This window comes from Cryptomeria japonica, chromosome 2 (assembly GCF_030272615.1).
Source record: "Cryptomeria japonica chromosome 2, Sugi_1.0, whole genome shotgun sequence".
Classification (NCBI taxonomy): domain Eukaryota; kingdom Viridiplantae; phylum Streptophyta; class Pinopsida; order Cupressales; family Cupressaceae; genus Cryptomeria; species Cryptomeria japonica.
The window spans coordinates 186,342,176-186,366,034 of NC_081406.1; the positions used below are offsets into that span (position 1 = coordinate 186,342,176).

Sequence of the window (23,859 nt, forward strand, 5' to 3'; positions counted from 1 at the left end):
ACACAAGAATGGCTAGCTGAGAAAAAGGGAGAGAATGCAAAAACAAGCACTAAAGGAGCTGCATTGACAAGTACACTACCTTCCCAAATAATGTAACCTCAACAGCTAGTGCGAGTCCATCTTCATAACAAAAAGTAGTACTAGGAGACATTGGTGGAAGAAACAAAGAAGATCCAAATAAAAATAAAACACCTGAGAAAACATGTGCAAGTGGTCCTTTACCAGATTCGGGTGATTCATAGGATAAGGAACAAAATGTTGAAGTGGATATTCTAGATGCAAATCCTCTAGAAGAAGATGAGTTGTTGGTAGGAGCTCATGGAGACAAACCCTCCCAAGTTTCCCATTTAGTTAACAAAAGACTAATAAGGTTCCCCCCTTAAGAAGAGCTCTTTATTTTTCCACCCCTATTATGTCTTCTCAAACAGATTCCATAAGAAGTATGTCCTCATTAGAATCTTCATTAACAAAGAAGATAAAAATGGTACCATTCAGGTTGCCTAATAACAATATAGTGGGCAAATTACTTTAGAGAACTCCAAAAGCTAAAAAGTTGAAAACAACATCTAGACTAATGGAAGATGAGGATACTAGCAATGCCTATTTAGAAATTGCTCAATCCATAACGAATAAGGATCCTAATTAAGCTACTCCAAATAATTTTAATATTTCAAGAGTAGACTTAGGGCCACCGAGCATGGAAGGAGACAATCATAATTTCAAGGTGATTGCCAATAGAATATCGAAAAGATGTGAAAGAGATAAGATGGACAAAGAGGAGCTTAAGGGACATACATGTGTCTTGACAAACTACTTGAAGAATTTTATTGATCCTTTTATATTGTCAACCTCACAAACTCAATACAATCTAGATATTTTTTCTATGTGCTCAAGCAATGTTCAGCAAGGTACAAGAAAACAACTCTCTTGGCAAAATAACTAGAGAATGGATTGAAAAAAAATTATCAAGTGCCCTCCATTCCTAGAAAAGATCAAAAGAGTATATGATAATATCCTTCAATTGAAGAAATTTATTCATCTAATTTTTGTGGATTGAAGCAAGGTGAAGCTGCATGGGGTAAGGTACTTATTGACTTAAATGAAACACCCACAACGGATGCTCAAAGTGTTAATAAAGAAAATATTTTTACATATCTAAATGATGAAAGATGCACAATATGGTCTAAAGATCTAAAATGGAGAAGTCATCTTGTTAAGCAGTGTACTGATGGGTTAGATAAAGTGATGAAGCAATGCAACAAGGTTCATGCATAAATTGCCAATTTGACTAACAATGTTGCTTATAGGCTGAGGAAACAGACTGGCAATGAGGGGACATCAATAGAAAAAATCAAAGAAGAATTTCATAATGCCATTAACTCTCTCTGATAAACAAAAATTGGGAAGAGACAACTTTCAAAAAATTGTAAATATGAATGCTCGTCTTAATTGCAATGTTGACCAACCTACAAATATTCAAGACAGGATAGATAAGATCAAAATAGGAAAGGTAGTCTAGTACATTATATTGAAATCCATTGTCATTCACAGGCATGTAGAATTGGCCCTATTCTTGAAGACGTATAGAGATTTCAAGGAATGGCTTGCAACTTTACAGCTACCTCCACTTGTTTAGACAACTATCGCTCCACCAGCGCAATCGTGATTGGTCCTATTAATCTTTCAATGCTTTAATTTTTCTTGTGTTAAAAAAAGGCAATTTTAATAGTTTATTATTTAAAAGGTTTTTATGTTTAAGTGGATGTTAATTGTTCAAAGGACTCATTTTAGAAAAATGATTATTTTAAATAATCCATTACTCAAAGGACAGTAGTTACATTTTGTAGTCTATAAATGGGTTTTTTGTGGACAGTTGAAGGGTCCAAATTTTGGAGAAATTTAGTACTATGTTGTCATTTTTCAAAGTTCTTACAATTTAATGAAAAATATATATTGAGTTTGGTGTTTCTAAATTATCTTCTTTTCATTTTTGTACAGATAATGAGATACTTTCTCTTATGATAGTATATTATGTGCTAAATTTGTAAGGAGAATATCTTGATTTAGAAATTGTCAAATTTGTGATTTTATTCTTGTTATCAACTGTTAATTTGTTTTCATTAAGAAAGCAGCAAAAACAAGGGTGTTGACCCTTAATACAATAGCCCAAAGGTAGTAAGAGAGACAACTAAACAAGGGAGCAATCCCCAAAAAAACATGGTCAGACAGGCCAAAAGAAAAAAACCTGTCAAACCAACAACCCAAAACCCCACTCAAGGAAGGGGAGAGACACCTGAACCTTGACAAGGAGGGGTTTGGGGGAGGGGAGAAAACTTCCCCTTCTACCTGCGATAAACCACAGTCTAGGCAATATTGTCATTAAGACCATCATTTGAAAGAAAGATCAAGTGGGGAGGACCCCGTCAAGGCACCATTAGAGGCACCAACAAATTGTTGTTGCGGAATAGCAGCAGGTTGTTGTAGAGGAACAACATCAAGAGTAGAATCGGTAGGAGTAGAATGGAGCTACAAAACAGGAGCAATGGGAGTTGAATCCTCGGGGACAGTAATAGCGGCATCAACAGCAGTAAGAGGCACAACATCATCCCAGGAGGTCTCATCCTCTTGAGAGGAGTCAACATGGTCAAAAGCATAGAACATCAAATGATCAGTTGTAGCATTCTTACACCAAGTAACAGCACCTTTGTGATGCAGAAGTGAGCAATCTAAAGCTAAATGACCCATAGAGAAGCATTTCTGATAGCGAAAGGGGAGGCCCTCAAAATCCAACAGTTGAGTCCAAGGCCTATCCCCAACCATAAGAACCACATCCCTAAGGAGAGGCGAGGAGATGTCAATATCGATCAAGATCCAGGCAAAGGTGGAGTGGCCCATGGAAGACGTGGCATCACCAACCTTCAAGAATCGGCAAATAGAGTTGATGATGGCCTCATAACAAGAATGCTCCTCAAAATGAAGATAAAGGTTCGAAAGGCGAACCCAAACCAAATGCACATTAAGTGGTTCAATAAGAGAGTTAAAGGAAGTTGTCTAGAGCTTAACAAAGAGGGAGTGAACTCCCCAATCCCACAACTTGTCCAAAATCAAGTCACAATTAGACGAAGAAGCAAAGGCAGCAATGAAAAATCATTTAGCACAGGGGAAAAGCTCAATACTATGAACAATCAGAGGCTTCCATAAATCACTCACCTAGCAATGAAGGTCCGATAACAAAGGCCAAAGCCCAGAGAATTTGTACACCAATGCACAACATTGGTAGAAGCCAATGTTGTCCACAAACCACCACAGGGGAGGACTTGGCACAGGGAAGAGGATGAAACCCCTTAAGGGGTTGGGAAACAGATCTAGCCACATGAGCAAAACTACGCTTACTAGCGAAAGAAGGTCTAGGCAAGACATTAGCACCCACAACAGGGTCACCATCAGGAGCAAGGTAAAAGAACAATGTTGTGACATACTTTATTAAAGGAAGTGGCCAACACAACTAAAACTGTTTAACTTTGACCGCATAAAAGTGACATTTCTAAATTGAATTTCAAAATGATGTAAACTAATCAAATATAGAAATATTAATAAAATTTATGTGTTATTTTTTTTTAAATTGGTGTTTGTTTTAAATATTTAAAGACAGATTTTTTATTGCTGAAAATCAGAGGTTATACTCGGCATCACCAAACAAAATGAAAACGAACTTATTTTTTGTTGATTTTAATTTTCCAAATAGAGGACATATTTATGTAGTGTTTAAAAAAAAAAAAAATTGATGCATATTTTCTCATAATAATATTTTTAAGTCCAACATAGCTGAATTTGGTAGTTTTCATTCAGCATCACCTTTTGTCTACTAAATTTATTATTATCAAAAAATATATATATCCTTTTGGAGAATATTCTCTCATCTAGTGAAAATTATTTTTTTTTAATTTTTTTAATATCATTTAATATTTGTTTAAATTTCTAATCAGCTTCTTTTTTAACTTCAAAAACCTACTCGTAATGTTTAATTAATAAAAAATATTAAAATTAATCAAAATACTAAAAAAAATTATATGTCTAGATTCATGACTTCAAGCTCTACAAAAGGGTGTTTTCTTATTTTTGTAAAAAAATATCCTACCTGAAAAAAAAATTGAACAGAAGTGAAAAGTTTCAGAAACACAAACAAAATAGGTGATTTGGCTACCACATCACCTGCCACATAGGTGAGTCCGGCCGAACTCAATCCGACCAAACTTAATCTAGCCGAACTAATTTCAGCCGAACTATTTTGAATTTTTTTGAAAAATTCTAAGCTCAAACGCTCACAAAAAGCACCTAAATGGTGCCAAGAGTCCAGTCGAACTGAGTTCGGCCGAACTCTTGGCACCATTTAAGCGCCACATGGTAGGGTGGTAGTTTGGCAGGACTACCCCCAATTAGCCCCAAGTGCGACACAGCTTCATGCTTTTTCCCAATAGCATCACGAGACAGCGGAGCAACACCATTAGCTCGAGCATCCATAGCAGCAACAATCCTAGGAAGGGCATCCATGGGGGGGCAAGGGCATGAACCACCCACAGTCAGGGCAGAAGCACAGACGACAGCCACTATGGCACCAACACAAGAGGGAGGGGGGCATCCACCCAACGCAGAGGGCATGGATGCAGGAGGAATGGCGAACAGGGCCTGAGAAGTGGGAGCAGTGTCCAAAATTGAGCCAGCAGGAAAAGCACTCGAGCGAGGAGGGGGGGTGGGGGGTGAACCCCCCAATGCGGAGGCTAAGGCTCCAACGGGAGTTGCAAACAAAGCAACGGCGTTCAAAATCTTTTGGGTGAGAATCATTAGCCATGCTCCAGCGGGAGTTCTTCGTTGTTCAACAAATGAAGTCTTGACTATTAATCTGTTGATTAAAAATTGATGAGTCTTTTGTTTAAAGGTTTCAAGTTTTCTGAGTCTATGTTAAGATAAAATTAAAAGACTTGTTCAAGACAGATTTTCCATATTTTGTGTTTTCCTCGTTTTTAATTTCTTGTGTGCTTGTTCATGGTGATGAACAAGCAATAGATGCCTTTTCTCTGCTTTTAGGTTAAAAGCATACCAAAATCTTTACATTTAAAATAAAAAAATGAATTTAGTTTAGTCCTAAGTGGGAGCTATACCACATTAAAAATTTAGAGGGAAGCTAGTATAAGAAAGATATATAGTTTACCCAACAATTGGTTTATATGGGTTTCTCTGTTGGGCAGTAGGAGTCATTTACTTGTGTTATTTGGAGAACACCAACAAATTTTTGGCAACTCTACTGAAGAGTGCAACAAACAATTTAAGGTTGGTAGTCTAATGAATTAAAATGATTCTTCCACATGAAAATGTGTTAGAAGGTACATTGTTGAATATATGATAGTGAATTTGGTATTAGAAGAAGAACAACAAAGAAAAACACAAAATCCAGTAATAATCTTTGAAAGAGTAATTAAAATGTTCCATGTAGTTATTGTAGAAATGAACCCAATTCTCCAAGAAAGAAATTCAAGACAACAGCCAAAAAACTAAATTTAAAATAAACTAGTCCTAAAGAGACACAAGAAGTGAAAGAACCAAGTGAGTAAAATACCCATTTTTTGAAGCACTTCAAAGAGATAATTTTTTTGTCACTTTATTACTAGCCAAAAGGTCAAAAAGTAGACCTCCTCAACCATTGAGAAGTACATTTCAAATCTCTGTTTTTCAAGCCCTTACTTTACACGGCACAGTCCCTCCTCCTGTCATAAATTTAACTCCCCTAGTATTACAAATGGCTCTTGGGAAGTAAATATAATGTCCCCTTTGGAATTTACGGTAATTTAGTCCTGAGATAAAAATTCCAATTTAATATGAGAGATGTACTACATTAATAAATATAATTTTATCTAAATTGGATATATTTCATTATAACATTTAACTTGAAGTTCTAAGAATAGATTAGAGGGTAGAACTTATCTTGATAACATTCTCTGTTTTGACATTGGAAGGAATGCTATAACTGATAGGATCCACAATGTCTGCGATCTGAAAGTGCTGCTCCTGATTTATGATTCTAAAATCCTACAATATAATTAAATATATGCAAACTACTTTTAAGAAGCCATATCTGATGTAGTATCAACTTCCCTATGATCGTATTCATAAGCAAGCGCTATGTGCCACAGGCAACTGCTCCATATGAACCATCCAAATTCCGTCAAAAAGACTTATATCCCCTGATACTAACCCACGTATTCATACGATCAAGGTCACTGATTCTGCTCATGTAGAACCGTCTAAACTGGGCAAAGATGGTGCTGTACTTCCGGATTACTATCCATAAGTATATACAACCGCCCTAATGTCCAAGGTGAATGATCAACTAATCGATCCTAAGGTCCAATGGGAAGTTCAATAATCGATGATGATTAGAATGATGTTTTCAATCTCCTTGTTTATATCTCCTTAGAGATATTTCCTTTCAAATAGTCACACCCTTTCAAGTAGTACTTCTCTTTGCTTTAGATATAATCACCTAATTTTAAATGATGACTGGTCGGTCAACATAAATCCTTCAAAAATGATTTACTTATTAGTTCTATATTTATCTTTTAGTGAATTCTCGATCATATTGAGCACTATTGGTTATCTGTATCTCCTTTAGTTGCTGATTGTTCTTTAATAACCAAAGACGTTGTCTTCATTGGTCAAACTTAACTTCATGCGCTGCCTTTACAAATACAGTTGCAATCTTTTGTTTCTTAGATCGCTGCTTAATAAACAAACTGTAGAGTCGGCAGCATCATTAGGGACATCGTTGTATGACAAACTTAATTTAGGGATCGATGCATATTTAATTTATTCTTTTCTTTTTAATATCGTTCATTTACTAAAGAGAGTGTAGCATATATGTTTCATGTTTGGAAGGATTTTATATTGTTGCAAGGGAGACCACTCTGACATGTGTCAGATCTGATCTGCCACCAAGTTTACCATTTGATATGCTGGCAGCAGCAATCGTTCATTTACTAAAGAGAGCGTAGCATATATGTTTCATGTTTGGAAGGATTTTATATTGTTGCAAGGCAGACCATTCTGACATGTGTCAGATTTGATCTGCCACCAAGTTTACCATTTATATGCTAGCAGCAGCAATCAAGCTCAAAGAACTGTTGAGTTGAGAACTTTTTTATTTGTGTTTTGTCTAATAATATTGTAAAATTTATATTATTATTTGATAAATATGAAATTAATATTAATATTTAATAAATAAAAATTATATATTAAATCTTGTTTATTATTATTATTAAGATTTAGTTCATTCTATTCATTTGTTTGGTTATATATTTATATTTTATATTTTAATTGTATTATTATTTATTATTAAATTCTATTTTAGAACAGGTATTATCATGTTTTGATTGTTTAGATGGGGACATCACAGTAAAATACCCAGTTTTTGAAGCACTTCAGAGAGTTAATTTTTCTGTTGCTTTATTACCTGCCAGAAGGTCAAAAAGTAGGCCTCCTCAACCATTGAGAAGTACGTTTCAAACCCCTGTTTTTCAAGCCCTTACTTCCCTCCTGTCATAAATTTAACTCCCCTTGTAAGGTGCCACAATATCCACCATAACATAATTTGACTTCTGTGTTCCCTTGTGATACCAACTTGTAGCAATTCTCAGGGTGATTGCTTCATGGCCCACTTAGAACTTCCAGTCTATTCATTAGGCATACCTCCTAAAACCCAGCATATTTGGGGTACGTTGTGATCTTTATTGCATGGAGATTTCTTAAATTTGTTTGAATATAATATATGATCCACTGGGCACAATAATTCATTCTCTATAGTCTTCGACAACTTCAAATTCAGTTTACCCTCATTGAGTGGTTTTAATTTGTTTGGTGAGAACTGATTTTATTTTCATGGTTGTTTCGTTCATGAATCATAGTCCTTCTTGCTACTACTGCAATTGCGGACATGAATTTGACATCTATAATATTCAAAAAAACATATAAAGAACTTCCCCAGCATAGATTTCAAACCCATAAAATTGTCATCAAGTGAGCATAATAGAAAAAACCAGGAGCTATTACATTATTAAGCTACATGGCTTCAACTAAGGAACTAAATTAAACACGCAGAGCATTAAGATATGTTAATTTTTTATTCACAATCAAGTTTCCAAATATTAAAAGTATGTAGCCTTGAATCTATTATGACCGGTTTATTCCACTTCCACAATTACAAAAAGTGCATCTATCCATTTCAAGAAATAGGGATAAGAATATTTCATTAAAGTCAAGAAATCAAGTCTCTGTAATAAAGATGGAACAGAAATCAAAGAAAATTATGACATCAAAACCCAAAGAGTAGTATTTTTCTTTCCTTTGGCCTCATAAGAAATTTCTGACTCGTGTACATATTACTGGGATCAGTTATTCTTATAGTATACAAGGTTAATTAATGTGAACATATTTCAGGAAGGAGTCTGTCTCCAGAAGAATAAAGATTTAATATTTGTTTGGTTATATTTTCCAATATAATTTATTATTTAATGAGGAAATTTTCCATATTTATGTCTTCATAACCAACATTCACTAGGCACAGCCCAGCAGGAGGAGCGGGAGGAGCAGAGGCCCTTCTACATGTTGCTTCCATGAGTTTCAAAAGAATATCAGGAGCTGCACCAGCAGCTGCCTCTCTCACAGCAGTTGCAACAAGAACACGAACCATCTGCAAAACCACATTCATTCAATGCAATTTTCAAGTTCTTGAACCAAGAGTTGATGATACACAAAAGCCAAATAGGAATCTTTTAGCAGCTACAATATACTGTCTTTTGACATTTGAGATACCTTACGCAAAAACCTATTGGCAACCAGTTCTACACACATGACGTTCCTTCCTCTACTTGATTTATCCTAGAAACACACAAATGGAATCCATCAATCACGGATGTCAGCATTATTTTTCAACAGGTGAGATTAATTGATTTAATATTCACTTCTTATTTTCACCAGAAGACAAATTAAGGCACTAAAAGCACATTTGTGAAATGGAAAACCAACTTTAAGATTGTTCCAAAATCAAACCTGTTCCAATTGAGGCAAAGTAGCAGTTGCAGCCCGAGCATGATACATAAAGCAATCTGTTGCCGGGCCACTAGAAATAATTTGGCATTCAGAATAAAATAAATAAACCTACAATATCCTTCAATATAACTCAAGTCATGAAATCAAAATAAGTAAAATTTGCAATAGGTACCTGCTTCTTGATGCTTTTGTGTCACGTGCAAATATAGCATAAGATAAGGATTTGCCTTCTAGCTGTTGCAAAAGCTGATTGACATTATCAACATTGAAGTTACAGGGCTTCTTAAAAGCCTGAAGTTTTCTATCACTGGCATCCGATAACCCCAGATTTATACCTTCTGTATCCATCCTCTGATTATCACTTCTATAAGCCAAGTTGTCCTCACCATTATCCCCAAGATTAACATCACTCTGAAACATTTTATCTCCTTCCCCATCATTAAGAGGCAACACATACAGATAACGCCTCCATTTGGCTGAGAAATTAGGGTGGAATTCACGTGAGACCTACAATATTCTGGATAAATTAGGTGTTATTTTTAGTGACTATGATCACATACAGGCAATCAATCTTGGAAGACATACCAAAAATACAAAAGGTGTTTATTCTGAATTTGAGTTGGAAGCCCTTATCAGGAGCCAATATAGCTAATCAACAGGCTGTAAGCACTAATTCAAAATATTATAATATGATCAGCAGGATTTGTCCTTGTGAACCATCTGCAAAAACATATGAAAACTTGCCTAGGCCCTAATAAACTAGCAACTAGCAAAGCAGATGTTCTCACCTCAGAGACACTCACAACTCTAAGTTGTCCGGGTGCTGCAGCACATATCTTTCTTTCCACTTCTTCTGGACTGATATCTGTCCTCCACGTATCTTGGATACAAAATTTCAAGAAAAAAGAGTGTCAAATATACAAGAAGATGCTGAGATATATGAATGCTCACAGTTTGATGGGTAGCTGCAACATATATGAAAGACGAGTCCTTTGATAATTGGAGAATGATAATTATTCTATAGAAAAGTATTCAAAGAAATAGTAAGGAGAACTCCACAAAACCTACTGAGCATGTTTGTGTCACGTCGGGTTAAATACACAACCAAAACCATAGTTACAGTTTACAGAAAGTGCACAAAACAATGATGAAAACTGAAAAGTAAATAACTTTAAGTATTCAGCCGAGTACATGAAATGAAGCATGTCCATAGAAATCTCTTAACAGCTCAAGCCAACCTAAAGTGATGTTTTACATGAAGCAATCTTTCTGAAGGGGAAAATGATAAACAAGGACTCTAAAGAGCATATAAAATATACGAAGAGTCAAACATGGTTACATAATTATGATAGAAGTTATAAAGACTGAAGAAATATAAAGTAATATTATCACCACCCATAAAGAACCACAGAAAGCATGGTGAAAATGGTCATTCCACACAAGTAAATACTGCTGAAAGAGTGAAGATAGTATCTCCTCTAAATTTATACTAAATGGAATTTATGATCTTCAACAAAGCAACATCCATGGGACTGAAAATAAGATTCCAAATATGCCTTCAGACCAATTGTTCAACAATTTCACAGTATAACTTGCAGGAAAAAATAAAAAATCATACTTTAGGGTACTCAATAAATCAATAGAAAGATGCAGGTATTAACTCAGCAACTCATAGCGGAAACAAGTTAGAGAAAGCAAAAAATGAAATAAGCCAGGGGAGAAGACCCAGTAGCTGTACCTACTAGCTTCAAACCGCTCAGGCTCCTAGACAGTAAGTTGGATTTCTATGCAAATTTTAGCACACCTCCATAGGCGAGTTAAGAGCTTAAAGGTATTGTTTGGGGTTCTAGGTATCAATGATGTAGCCACATCAGCTACATCTTCACTGAATTGTCCACAAACACCCCAAAGAAACTTTGGACTGAAACATAGGCATCAAAGCATGTATTACCAATCACCTTATATGTCACCATATGATTGATTGTTTATTTGATGTGAATTGTGAAAAAGGATACTTTTTGTCCAATTTTTAGGTACAAACATAACTGCTACTGGTGCTTAACTTTACAAGTAATGGATAAAAGTCAAAACAAAGGCCATTGCTGTGCACAGCAATATGGCTATTGGAGCCTTCTCATCTACTGGATCCTCTCCTACGCACATGTTTACAAAACTAACAACCAGTTTCTTAAAGTATTTTTGAGAGAATCAATAAAGTAAACAAAAATAGCTGCTCTGATCCTGTTGCAAGGTTTTTCTATTTATCACTAGGTATTTTGTACACAATAAAATTGATTGAGCAACTAATTTTGTAGGCCCGTTCTAATTGAATTAAAAAAGAACTGCAATTATCACTGCTGGGCAAGGGTATTCATGCTTGTACTGCCTCATCAATAGTGCCAAGCAGCACTTGATGATCATTGATCATTAATTATTGCTCTCCTTGCCATAAAAGCAAATGATAGTGGATGTGGAGTGTATGGATTGACAGATTCTTGTCATTCCTCCCAAGCCACTTCACCCCTTTCTATCTCTAATCCTCCTCCATGAATAATGAAAAAAAATTCAAAATCTCTGCATTTCATTTTCAAATGTATTAAAGCTGTATGGATTTTTATTTTATAAGCTTCAATACCATCGTCTAAGAAAACACTGAGGGACTCCCCAATGCAGGCACTGTCACAGATAGAAGGCTAATGAGATGTAATGACCCATTTTAGAACAGAATACCATTCAATACTCCTATACCCAGCAATTCTCATCTGCATCATAATCAATGCATTCAAGGAGGCTATGTTGCAATCCTTGTGGTAGCTTTGGGATGGTTTGGATGACTGAGCAGCAATAAATCCCATTCTCTAATGTTTGAAAGCAGCAGCTGTACGGCTCGGAATTACAATATGAAGCACACTTCACAAGGACAAAGACTGCTGGTGTCAGAGATTGCTTCCCCAGCGATAGACAATGATAATCCACCTAAATTAACAAATAAGGAAATCGCTTGAAGTGGCACCAATATCATTTAAGTCTATGGAGATACTACTTAAGGAAAAAGTGATGCTAGTTTCATACTTATTACTAGCGATTGGGAACAAAGAAGAATTAAATTAAAATTAAACTATAAGTTACCAAAGGTCAGCGGTTGTGTAAGATAGGTTGTGACTCTTTCAAAAATAAGATACATATGGGAGATCATTCAATAAGAAGAAGAAATCAATCAAATTGGAAGAAATTATAATGTGGCTTTGCAAGTAAATATTACAGCCAAAGAGGATACAAACCCTCCAAAGAAAAATTAAGAGATTTAAGGACGAAAACCCTTAATTTCTCCTATCAAATTATTGGACGAATACCCATTATTTTCTAGATACCAAGGAAAAACATTTAAGGAAAAATAGCTGCAAATTGGAAGAAGAAACATAACAGAAAATCAAGATAAGATTATTTTCAGAATAATGTCAAAGTGAAAAATTTGAATGTTATAATAAAATTCATCATTTTGATGTAAGTTACATTTAAAAATGTAAATATAATTACCATTTTAGAATTAGAAATATAATATCCATGCTCCTCAGGGATGCATCCCCTATGATTTTTGCCTCATCCCCTATAGGGGACGTTTCGGGGACTCCAAGACACCTCGGAAATGCCCTTTTTCTTGCATGCCTATACACCCATCAGCTCCCTTTTCTTGCCTATGGCTCCTCACCAGCTCTTCCATATGCCTATACACCCAGCACGTCCTCTATTGCACTACCCAACAAAATCTCCCTTGCATCTTTCCAAGGTATCTCATTTAATTAGTTTACACCTTGCGATGAATGTCTCCTTCCACCTATGTTGGTCATTCCTATAGCATAGAGAGAATAATATCTCCCAAAAAGACCACCCTTGCAGCAAAGGACAAAAGAAAAATTCAAATGCTCTTATCTAGAAACTCACTCCTCTTCCTCCAAAATGTTCTTTCCTGTCTCGTTATTGAGTGGCTCATTTCTCTTTTCCTTGTGCCTACTTGTAGCACCTTCTATCCTGGCATACAAAATGAATAATTCTTCTCAAATCTGCTCCATATTATTCTAAGCACCAAATTTTGTACTCCAAACTATTTAACTGCCAAAATGGGCTTCTTAAATGCCAATGCCATCCCCTTCAAAACTTGCCCAAAATACTGCCTAGTTTCTGTTTTAGCACCAAAATGAAATGCATTTGCTTAAGGAAAAAACTTAGTCTGAATTTGAACTCACCAACCTGTGTACTCTCTCTTTGGTTGATCAAAATTATGGCTGGTAATAGATTGAATGGCCCCAAAATAAGACTAGTGGCAAGTTTCAAATTTGAAAATTGTTGGTAGGAAGCTTTAATGTGATTGGGTAGTGTAATGGTTGGAAAATGATTAGTGATAGATCAAGAGGAAAACTAACCGTTTCCCTCAAAGAGAGATGAGAGTTTCACTATTGGTTATCCTTCAAGCACTTTTCACCATTACATTAGGAAGATAAGGGATGATTCACTAGATTCAATCTGCACACAAAGATGATAGATTGAATTCTGAATGAATTAAGAATGTTAGGATGATCCCTTCTTCCTTTGTTTGATTTGGAAAGAAATTGATTGAATTATGTAGTGCGAAAGTGACAAAGAATCGATTATAACTTGAGATCTGAATATGGGATGAAGTTGTGGACTTGGATTTGGCAGTAAAATGTCAAGACGAAGTCACCCTGCAAATTTGACGAAAAGTTGTCCAGACCATGGCGGGAATGTACACGGTCCTCCGAAAAAATCCACGAAACTACTTTCTTCTGCTTCCGGCCTAGGAACATCCCAAAAGAAAAAATTTCCTTGCGTTGCCGGTTCTATCCTTGATAAGCATTTCAAGCAATGCATTTCATCATGTTCATTTGTCTCATGGACTTGACACTGCCCTAGCCTTGCAAACTCGGACAATCTGTGTGGATAAAGTTGTATGTCTAATCTCCACCAAAGTTGAGGAAAATCAACTTGTTGCTCGTCATGAAATTGTTGTCGCTCCATTGAGAAATCTTTCTTTTTTTATTTTTTGATTTTTTTGATTTTTTTGATTTTCTGTTTTTTCACTTTTTTTGGATTTTTTGTTTTTTTACTTTTTTGGATTTTCTGGAATAAGAGAGATCTTGAAATCTCAAATTTAGCTTCGAAAGCTCAACTGGTTCCAACTGCAAAAAGAGCTTCCTTTCTTCGCAAGTCCAATTGACAACTCAGCGATCTCATTCCTTCTACGAAACCCGAGGACGCGTCCCCTACATGAAAACCCCCGTCGCAGTCCCAAGGATGTTTCGGGGACTTGTGGACGGCCAGGGGACGTCCCCCCCCCCCGCCCCCAAATTGTCAGAATTTTGAGGGGACGTCCCCGAAATGGGGGGACAGCTTCCCTAGCTGTGGGGGACGTCCGTACGTCCCGGGGATGACTAGGGACGTATTGGGGACATCCCAGGGACGGCTAGACGTCCCCCACATCGAGGGCTAGGGAAAAATCTTAAAATAAAAAAAAGTCGTATTTTCAAATTTTTTTTAATGATGTTTTTTGCGTAATTGAGGGAGTGAAATATCTTATGAAGGGTTTTTGGCCAATAGAAAAATAACACCCGACGCCTATATAAAATAATAAAAGTATTTTTGGGTCGTAAATTGCTAGGGTCGCAATTTTATGACACTACAGGTAGGTCATGGACTTGATGCCTATTGATGGTGTTTTTACGTACTATGCAACACAGAATAAAATACAAAACATTCTATCCTCTCTTGAACAAAGACTCCCCAAATGTTAAGTTGTGAGATCAAATGGGACGACTCCAAGGTTCCAGATGTCAGGTCTTGACGTGCTCTTGGATAGACTCAGTTGTTTGATGCGATATTGCTAGAATTTCACTTAATTGAAAAGAAAAGGAAAAAGGATGAGGGTTTAGGAAGCTAATCTAACTCTAAGAATGCAAGAGCAAAGGACAATCTTTGATGAAATTCAACTAAGCTTTGCTTTGACATGCAGCGAACATCTCCACAAGGCTAGTGCGATCTTCTAGGGATAACTTTATGATTTTCAAATCACCACTACAAGCATACATACCAGTTAAACATTATTATGGCCAGTTGAACAGCCACAAAATAAGACTGGCAGAAAGTTTCAAATGTGAAAATTGTTGGTAGAAAGCTTTAATTGAGTTGGGCAGGATGTAGACTCAATGCCCCTACATCATCTCTCTCCATTGTTGTTGTCTTCACTATCCTTGACCACTCTCTTGACTTGATTTCAAGCTCAAAAGTCACTAAACTTCATCTCCCACTTGATTTCATGGATGGCATACACTTGCACCCTCTACAATCAAGCAAATAAGCAAAAACCCAAAGGATTTGACTGCTCTTATACGAACTGATGTGTAAATAGATAAATAAGCAAAGAATTTCCTACAAAACCATTAATATGCACCAAACCCTTAACAATGGATGTCATAGCCAATTCAAGAAATGTGCAAATCAACTAAACAAAGATACTCATACACAAATGTGGAAAACAAATAAGAGACAACCACAAACTAAACCAACTCAAATTGCCTGGGAGAAAACCTACTGAGGGTGAAAAACTCCAACCTGGAGAGCAATTACTCTCCATTCCACTATGTACAAGATCGTTCCAGCTGTTTTATAATGCTAACAAACCATCAACGGGCTCTAACTAAACCTTCACTAAACACTCAATTACCTCAAATGTGCATTTCCACTTGGATAGTCCTCTATAATGGCTTTCTCACCACCAAACATGAGAGCTAACCCTCTACCAGATGTGGAGAAGCAACTTAACAACTTCCAACTGCTCCCCAAAGGCAAGAAGATGAAAGATCAAACATCCAACTGAAGATGAAATGCCAAATGTTCCCAATTCCAACTTACTTCCTGCACAAAGATATGTTTGCCACTTTACTGATATATTGCTCATCACTTCAAAACAAGTTCATGGCCTACTGCAACCAGCAAAGTCATCAAACTTGGTTTTCCAGGTCTTTTCTGGGTCTACAACTTTGAACAGATGCTTCTCAAAAGGTGCTCCATAGCATTCCTAATCAACACCATTTTTTCCACATCCCCATTACATCGGTTTGACAATTACTTCTTCCTTTAGGCTTCTTAGCATCAATCCAATCAGCTAGGACAACAAAGACCCCAATGGTCTTCTTGTGACCCAGTTTTTTGGATCATTTTTTTAGGATATAAACATAATCTAGATTTGGCACACAACACTCTGACCCACAGAATGCATTCCCTTAAAATTTCACAAGAAAACATAACACAACTTCTATAATGCATAAAAACATAAACAGATTATCTTTATGATATTGCAATCACCCTTGTACTTTATGATATTTATTATCTTTGCTTGGTTGGCTCAAGGGATATGGGGAGCTTAAAATGAGAAGCATGCCACCAAAAGGACTAACATCAAAAACAAAATAGTTACCAGGAGATCAAAATGGCATATCTCCACATATTAGGAGACTTAAGATGAAGTTTCTTTGCATCCCTACATGTCTCCTAGAAGCATCCCTTGAAAACTGCAAAACTTTCCATAGAGATTTCTTAGATATATGATATAATTATATTAGGTTTTTCCTAGAGTGCTGATAGTCTTGTAATTTTTTACTTTTTCACAATAATTTATTAAGTTTTTTAACTTAATAAATAGAAGCAGATTTTTTTATCAAATCCCAACGAGGTAACAGTACATAGAGAAACAATAATAAGGTTTAAGATGTGTACATGCATTGAATGTTAAGCAACTGATTGAAAATGTGGTCATCTGCAACAACTACCTGCCATATTTTAAAATGATGGCATCTCCTCCCAGCCTCTGTCTACCATCTCCAAGTGATTATGTTTTAAAGCAACTTGTTATATCATTCTTTAAAGTTGCATATCTATTGTATGATCCAGTCCCTGTCTCTTGGTAACTATGTTAAACTATTAATTAATCAATCATGTTATACACGATGACCATTTTGTCTTACAATTTTGTGGTTGGTTGCCAAAGGGCATGCAATACAAACTTAAAGAATATAACATAGTTGTTTCAAGATAAAGGTACAAACACTTACAGAATGAACAAACTTGTTGGAAGGCACTCACTCCCTTATCTGTACGGCCAGCAACAGACACAGTTGCTTCAACTGAGCCATTTTTTGCTTCCATTTCTTGAGCCTTTCTTTCATCAACAAATTCTCCAAGAGTTTTCTCAACCAATCTAAATGAATAAATAGACATCAGAGATGTGTTAGCTGTTGAATTATTGTGATATATGTGTTGCATTCACTTACATACAAATGGTATGCATCATGGCCTTAAAATTCTTTTTAAAAACTCTCTAATTCATATAGCTTGAATTGAAATTATTAAGTTAAAACTTTAAAACTGATTGGCAGCATCAGGTATAAGACATGTTTTGATTTGCTCAATCACCCTTGTACTGTATTCAAGCCCGGTTGCTTTTGCCAGCCATCAAATGAACTTCCATCATAAGACAAATGTATCTTGAAAGTTCTCCTTGCCCACTTTCCTATTTTAGCATCCTCTTTGTTGTTTTCCAAGTGAACATGTACTCGTAATGAATCAAGGGTTGTCTGTCTTGAGGATTCAACAGAAAGTTCCTAGAAACAAGAACACCATCCAGAGTTAAATTTGGAATAAAACGGAGAAAAGCAGGTACTCACTTCTTCATGATTAATAGATAATTTAAAAAGTTAAAAGAAACTTCAAAAACTTCTATTCTGCATAAGCACACATTATATTTCTTTCTATTCCCCCACCATCCCCCTCAAAGCCTCAAGGAAACACACTCACAAGGTCATTTAATTTTTTTGCATGGGAAGCTAATGACAAATACACTTTGGATATCTTGCAACGTTTCATTAATCTTCTTGATCACAGTTGTTGCTTTAATCTAATAAACTAATAATATAAACTTATAAAGCTAGTACTAAGGAGTTCATTTTCTAGACGAAAATTTATGGCTACACTTCTACAAAATGAGATTCCAACAAATCTTAAAGAGTTTCGCAAAGGTCTTTCCTATGGGTGTTGACACATCCTGCTACTTACTACAATTCCACGCTCATTCAAGGTAGACAGTCAAGTATATAGACTTCTCCACTCCTATTAATCTTCAAACAGGAATCCACACCATCCAATTTATCTCGGTATTTTATTTCTTTGCCTAAGTCCTTCCAAAGATTAAATAATCCAAAATAAATAAATAAAATTAACAACAAAAATTAAACATTCCTGCATAGACTCTTCCTTGCCGATATGGAAATCTGACCCAATAACTTAGTTGTGAGACAAATTTCCAACTAGGTTGTGCAGCCAAATCCCATGCATCCTCATGTTCCCAGTGTAATCACAAAAGAATCAGCTACCACATTTGTATTCCTCTAAGAACAGCTAAAGTTCCTAACCTGAACAACTCATATTCCAACTAATATCACACAAATTGAAGGAGGCTTAACCCATTATGTCTGAGCTTGCATTGATATAATTCCTAATGATATATCTTCTGAGTGATTTACCCCTTTGCTACTCAAACAAACTATTTGCTTGCTACGACTGCTCTCTGAGCTTTGGTATTGTTACCAAATCGCCAAATTCTCCTTTTCCTCTGGGCAAAGTGCACCTTATTTTTTTATATAATTTTTCAATAAGAAATTTCTCGGCATGACTTTGAACATGACAAACCTTTCCATGGAGGAGGCCAAACAGGCTAAGTTCAAAGACATCCCATGCTGCAATGATCCTGCCAACCTGATGTAATCTCCAACTTTGAACCTCCTTCTCAAACCTGTTGAATCCCAAATATTATTGATAGTTATGTGAGAGACCAAGCACATGGTACCAGGTAAGCACCTATTGCCATTGATCATCAAAGATTAAAATCCAAAGGGTATATTCATAATATCAATAATCTGAACCAGAGTGATATTCTAATGACTACTTAATCAATCATGCATAATGTCCTGACTCCTGACCAATAATGACATATTCTGTTTTTTCTTCAATAACCCTTCAACTGGCTGCTTCAGCAATATGTCTAAGCACAGTATTGTCCACTTGACAAATTCTTGAGTAGATTCTGAAATCTGTGCAAAGTTGTCAGCAAAATGCACATTGAGAAGCCAACTTCTTTCTAGAAAGGGATTCCTCTAATTTTTCAATTGTCCCCAAATCCATGTAGCTTCTGACATATATTCTAAAGCACCCAGTGCAAAGACATATACTACAATAACAAGGAACAGCATTGTCTATTATATCTCTGCAATTAGAATGCATCTGAAAATATAGTCTGGACAAAGCCAGACTTCTATGGAGTGCTCTCTCAAACACAAACAAATGAGCATATCCAGAATGAAGCCCTATTCTGTACTGTTATATGCTTTATCAAGTATGATATTTTAAAGATAAGGCCTTGTTATCTGTTTCATGTGCCCTGGGACCATCCAATGCCTTTCCAAGATAAGAAGGTTATGATAAATCTTTTTTAAATAAAGTATATCTACTCAGGCACTATAAACTTAATTACCATCAACTTTATCCTTGTAGCAATTACTTTGGTTTGCCATTTTAACGTCTTTTCTGTTTGAAATAAAGTATTCAATAAATCATCAGCCATAAAAAAACACATTGCAAATAAAGCATTAACCATACAAAAAAAAATCATTGCCAAAAAATGGGTGGTATAAAAGCAAACTGCTGCCAAGCCTGAAAGGACACCACAACCAAAAGGCAGCAGAAACATTATATCCCACAACCCAAAATTGTTGATACGAAAAGCAGATATATAGCAAAATCAAAAAAATGGAGCAGTCACTGTGGCATGCTATCCAAAATCCCTAGATAAATTAATGACACCAATTCCAAGTATGCTCATTCTGTGAAAGCAGTCAAGACAACTCTATAACATAAGAAGCCACATGGTCCACAAAGCTCCAAACACTACAGGTCCATGATGAGCAAATCATGAGCATGTTTTAATTCTAATCCAAACATTAGCTTGAGTTTCAAGATCCGGGGATTTGTTTGCCCTCTCGGGTGAATAACTTAAGGCATAAAGAACATAATGCAGAATGATGCCATAAATATCAGACAAAGTATATCAGATGTTCTATTCATAATAAGTGTATGTTACAAGTTACATTCCGAAGTATAAAAGGGTACCGAGGGGGTGCGAGCTCCAACCGTCGCACCGCAACTACCACCCCTCGATTGCCAACTAACCAAAACAATTACACATAATTAACTAATCTTATTCCCGTGTACAATAATGCCGCCAACATCATCCCCCCAAAAAAGAAAAGTCGTCTCCAGGCGACTTACAAAAATGGAGATAATGCAACCTATACAATATACATATCTGAAAAACTAGGGAGGGGGCTGAGGAAGCGTCCCTGAAGCAAAAGGGTGAGATGTCGGTGTCTGGGCCGCCAAGCAGGCGCGGAGCTCATACACCTGCTGAGTGCGTGCAGTCACATCCCGCTCTGCCACCAATACTTTCTCCAAAGCTGTCTTCACCATGTGTGCGGCTTCTAGCAACTCCTTCTCTTTTGTATCCACTGCCTCCGTCACGCAGACCAACCGAGTCTGCTCGGTCGCCAGACGAGTCTCTACCTTGGCCTTAGCTGCCCGAGTCTCAGCCGTCTCTATGCGGGCCATCTCTAGCTGTGCCAACAACTGCGCCCTCTCGGCTGCCCATGAGGCCTGCTGGCTAGCCACATCTCTCTCCAACGCAACGCGTGCAGCCTCGCGGGGCAGAGACTCCTGCTGTGTATGCCTCAATGTATAATAGGCATCCCGGTAAACCTGCTCGATCTCGCGAACAACTGCCGTCACCCGACTCTCTACAACGGACTGACGCAGCCTCCAAGCCTGGAGCATCCCCTCTATCTTAGCAATCGGCCACCCCTGAGACTCAAAGCAAGTAGCAAAGGCTGTCAGGAAACCCACCCGCATAAACTGTAAGACCTACTCTAGCTCCACCACCACCTGCTGCAATGCTTGCGTCTGGGCAGCGGCCACCACCCGCCTACCCCTCGTCACCATATCAGCCATGTCAGCTAGATAGGTCTCAATATCCTCCCCCGCCTGCGCCGAAGGTTGTGAAGTCCCTGGTGGAACGGGCACAACTGTATCCTGCTGTGAAGGTACCTCCTCCGCCACCGAAGGTGTATCATCTCTTGGTGCTTGCCCAGCAAAGGCGACCTCCCCTGCCTCGTTCCCAACCGTGAGTCCATGTGCCTCCCCTGATGAGTCATCCAAGTCGACTACCTCTGCTGTAGTCTCTCGACACGGTGAGAATACAACAACTCCCTCCAGTTGTGCCAATGTCATCTGAAACCGCTGTGTGAGCCAGCTCTGCATAGCCTCGAGGTCGGCACGCATCTCCGTGACTGGGGGATGGTTCGCTGTCGTCGGCTCCTCCAACAAGGAAGCAGAAACAGTCACTACTGCGTCGCTACCCACGACGTCCAACCGCACCTGAGGCTCGGTATCCACCACCTCCACCTCCGTCAGCCCCTGCTCCTTAGCGACCACTACCCGATGCAGCGACTCCTCCATCCCTGACTCTGCCATGTCCTCGGTAAGTGCCGCCATGGTTGGGCCTGGTGATGCTCCCTGGTGCTCGTGCTGGAGGGGACCAAGTGTAACAGGCGTATGGCTCTGCCCGAAGGCCGGAATACAGGTGCCGCCCACTCCAGATGATGGCACAGGCGTGCCCATCGGTAACAGGGGTGGGGCAAACAAGACTCGTACAGGCTCCTCCATCACCTGGCTGCTATCGTCCTCTTCATCTTCCGCCTCTGAATCCTCTGCGCTGCTGGAACCCCTCCCGCTGTCTGGCTCCCCTGAGGCCGAGGCCATCTCTACCGCCCGTTTCCGCTTCGCGAAAGAGTGCCCAATGTCCAAGTGCCTCCAATAATGTATTGGAGGCTCTCCTGCTGCCAACGGTCCCTGCGGCCGTACCTCCAACTCGTCCTCCGGCACTGCTTCCCGCGTGGCCTCCAAGAACAACCCTATAGCGCAGTGAGGCATATAGAATGTGCGATGCTGGAGCATCAAAAACTCATACATGCGCTCTACCAGTAACGCGGCCCAATCATACACGATGCTATTCATCAACCCATTCATCAGCATAATCTGAGGGAGGGCAATGTCCGACGCCCTACCCGACCCTGTCAATCTGCTCTTGATGACATCCATAATGCATCTCCAGTGGCCCTCCGCAACAAAAGTCTTACAGATTCCGCGACCCTTCGTGGCACTAGCCACGCTATCCAACTCTGTTGTCGTCAAGTTCCGGGAGATTAATTTAATCCACCGCTGCTCCTCCCCCCGCGTCATCTTTTTGGCCTTCAAGTCTATTTTCTTGCCCTGGCTGCCTGGAATGCCGAATACCCTCAAGAAATCCCCTGCTTTGAAGGATATAGTAACATCCCTCTCGAGGTATTCAAACGTGTTGGTGCATGTGTGCTTGTCGAAGGTGTCCACCATGAAGCGTAGGGCACCCTCATACTCCCGGATAGGGAACACGGGCATCCGAACAGCCCACTCTACTTGTGCCTTACGGAGGTTTTGCTTCACCAGGTCATTGTCGGGGGTGTCCTGCCACCATTTCCGGCATTCCGATCCATTCAGGCCTTCAAAAGTGATATTCTGTGGTGTCACTATGTTTTTCGCACTTATGGCAGCCTGTGGTGCCTTCTGTTTTTGCTTTTGTCGGTCGCTAGCATCCATGGTGCCGCCTGCAACACGTACGCCTGACGCTAAAACCCTGATATTGCTATCCCTATCCCTTTGGCTGCTACTGGAAGAAGCGTGCCGCTGTTTTTTCCAACTTCTTTTCCCTGCTGAATCCATTAATCGCTATATAACTGATTGCCTGTTAAAATAAAAATCATACACCTTTGTAACGGCCTTCTTCTTTTGTGTATGGTTGTTGCTGTGCGGCTGGGCTGTCTTCGTGCGTGACTGCTATGGCTTTCTTTTCCCTTGCCTTCCTTCGCCTTGTTTTTTTTTTTTTTTTTTTTTTTTTCGTTTGCTCCTCTTGCGTGGCTGCGTGGTGTTTGCGGGGGTTTTATTTTTTTCCCGTTCGCCTCTTTTTCCCTTTTGCGTGTTGCGTGGTGGTCGGGTTGTGCGGCGTGTGCGGCTGTGCTTCTTCTTCCCTTGCGTGTCGCGTGGTGCTCGGCTGTGCAGCGTGTGCGGACTGTGCTGCTTTTTATTTTGCTAGTGCACGGGGGTTTTAATGTTGTGCGGAGCGGTGTGCGGGCGACCACCTTCGGTGGCATCCACCGCCGATGGCCCCACTGTTGGTGTGACCACCACACGGTGGTGCCACCTTCGGTGGTCCCACCGTACGGTGGCCACTTTCTTCTTCTTTTTTTCTTTTTTTTTTAATCCAATTTTTAGCGGACTGACTGATTGGAGGGTCCCGGTTCCCTCCGTTCCTGATAGACCTTTAATTTTGACCCATTGACGGCGTCTGGTATCTCCTTCCCGTCCAGCGTCCACAACTTAATCGCCCCATTCGTATTGACCTCGCATATCCGGAAGGGCCCTAACCATCGGACTTTGAATTTCCTAGGTTTAATTTCATTCTTCCCGTTGAATTTCAACACTAGCTATCCGGGAGTAAACTTCAATCGCCGGAGATGCTTGTCGTGCCAAACCTTCCGTCTTTGCTAGACTGTC

At 38.6% G+C, this 23,859-nt stretch overlaps 1 protein-coding gene across 2 annotated transcripts in view; it reads right to left on the bottom strand.

The window, feature by feature from the left end:
• Nucleotides 1–8,205: 8,205 nt before the first annotated feature.
• The window catches only part of LOC131053710 (uncharacterized), a 45,408-nt gene continuing 29,754 nt past the window's right edge, over nt 8,206–23,859 (bottom strand). For both annotated transcript variants that reach the window (XM_057988329.2, XM_057988320.2), the window contains 7 exons: nt 17,584–17,771; nt 17,223–17,368; nt 9,888–9,979; nt 9,272–9,606; nt 9,100–9,169; nt 8,863–8,928; nt 8,206–8,740 (listed from right to left, as the gene is read on the bottom strand). In XM_057988329.2, the coding sequence (XP_057844312.1) occupies nt 8,555–8,740; nt 8,863–8,928; nt 9,100–9,169; nt 9,272–9,606; nt 9,888–9,979; nt 17,223–17,368; nt 17,584–17,771 (1,083 nt within the window). In that variant the 3' untranslated portion in view covers nt 8,206–8,554. The remainder of the gene's footprint in view (nt 8,741–8,862; nt 8,929–9,099; nt 9,170–9,271; nt 9,607–9,887; nt 9,980–17,222; nt 17,369–17,583; nt 17,772–23,859) is intronic.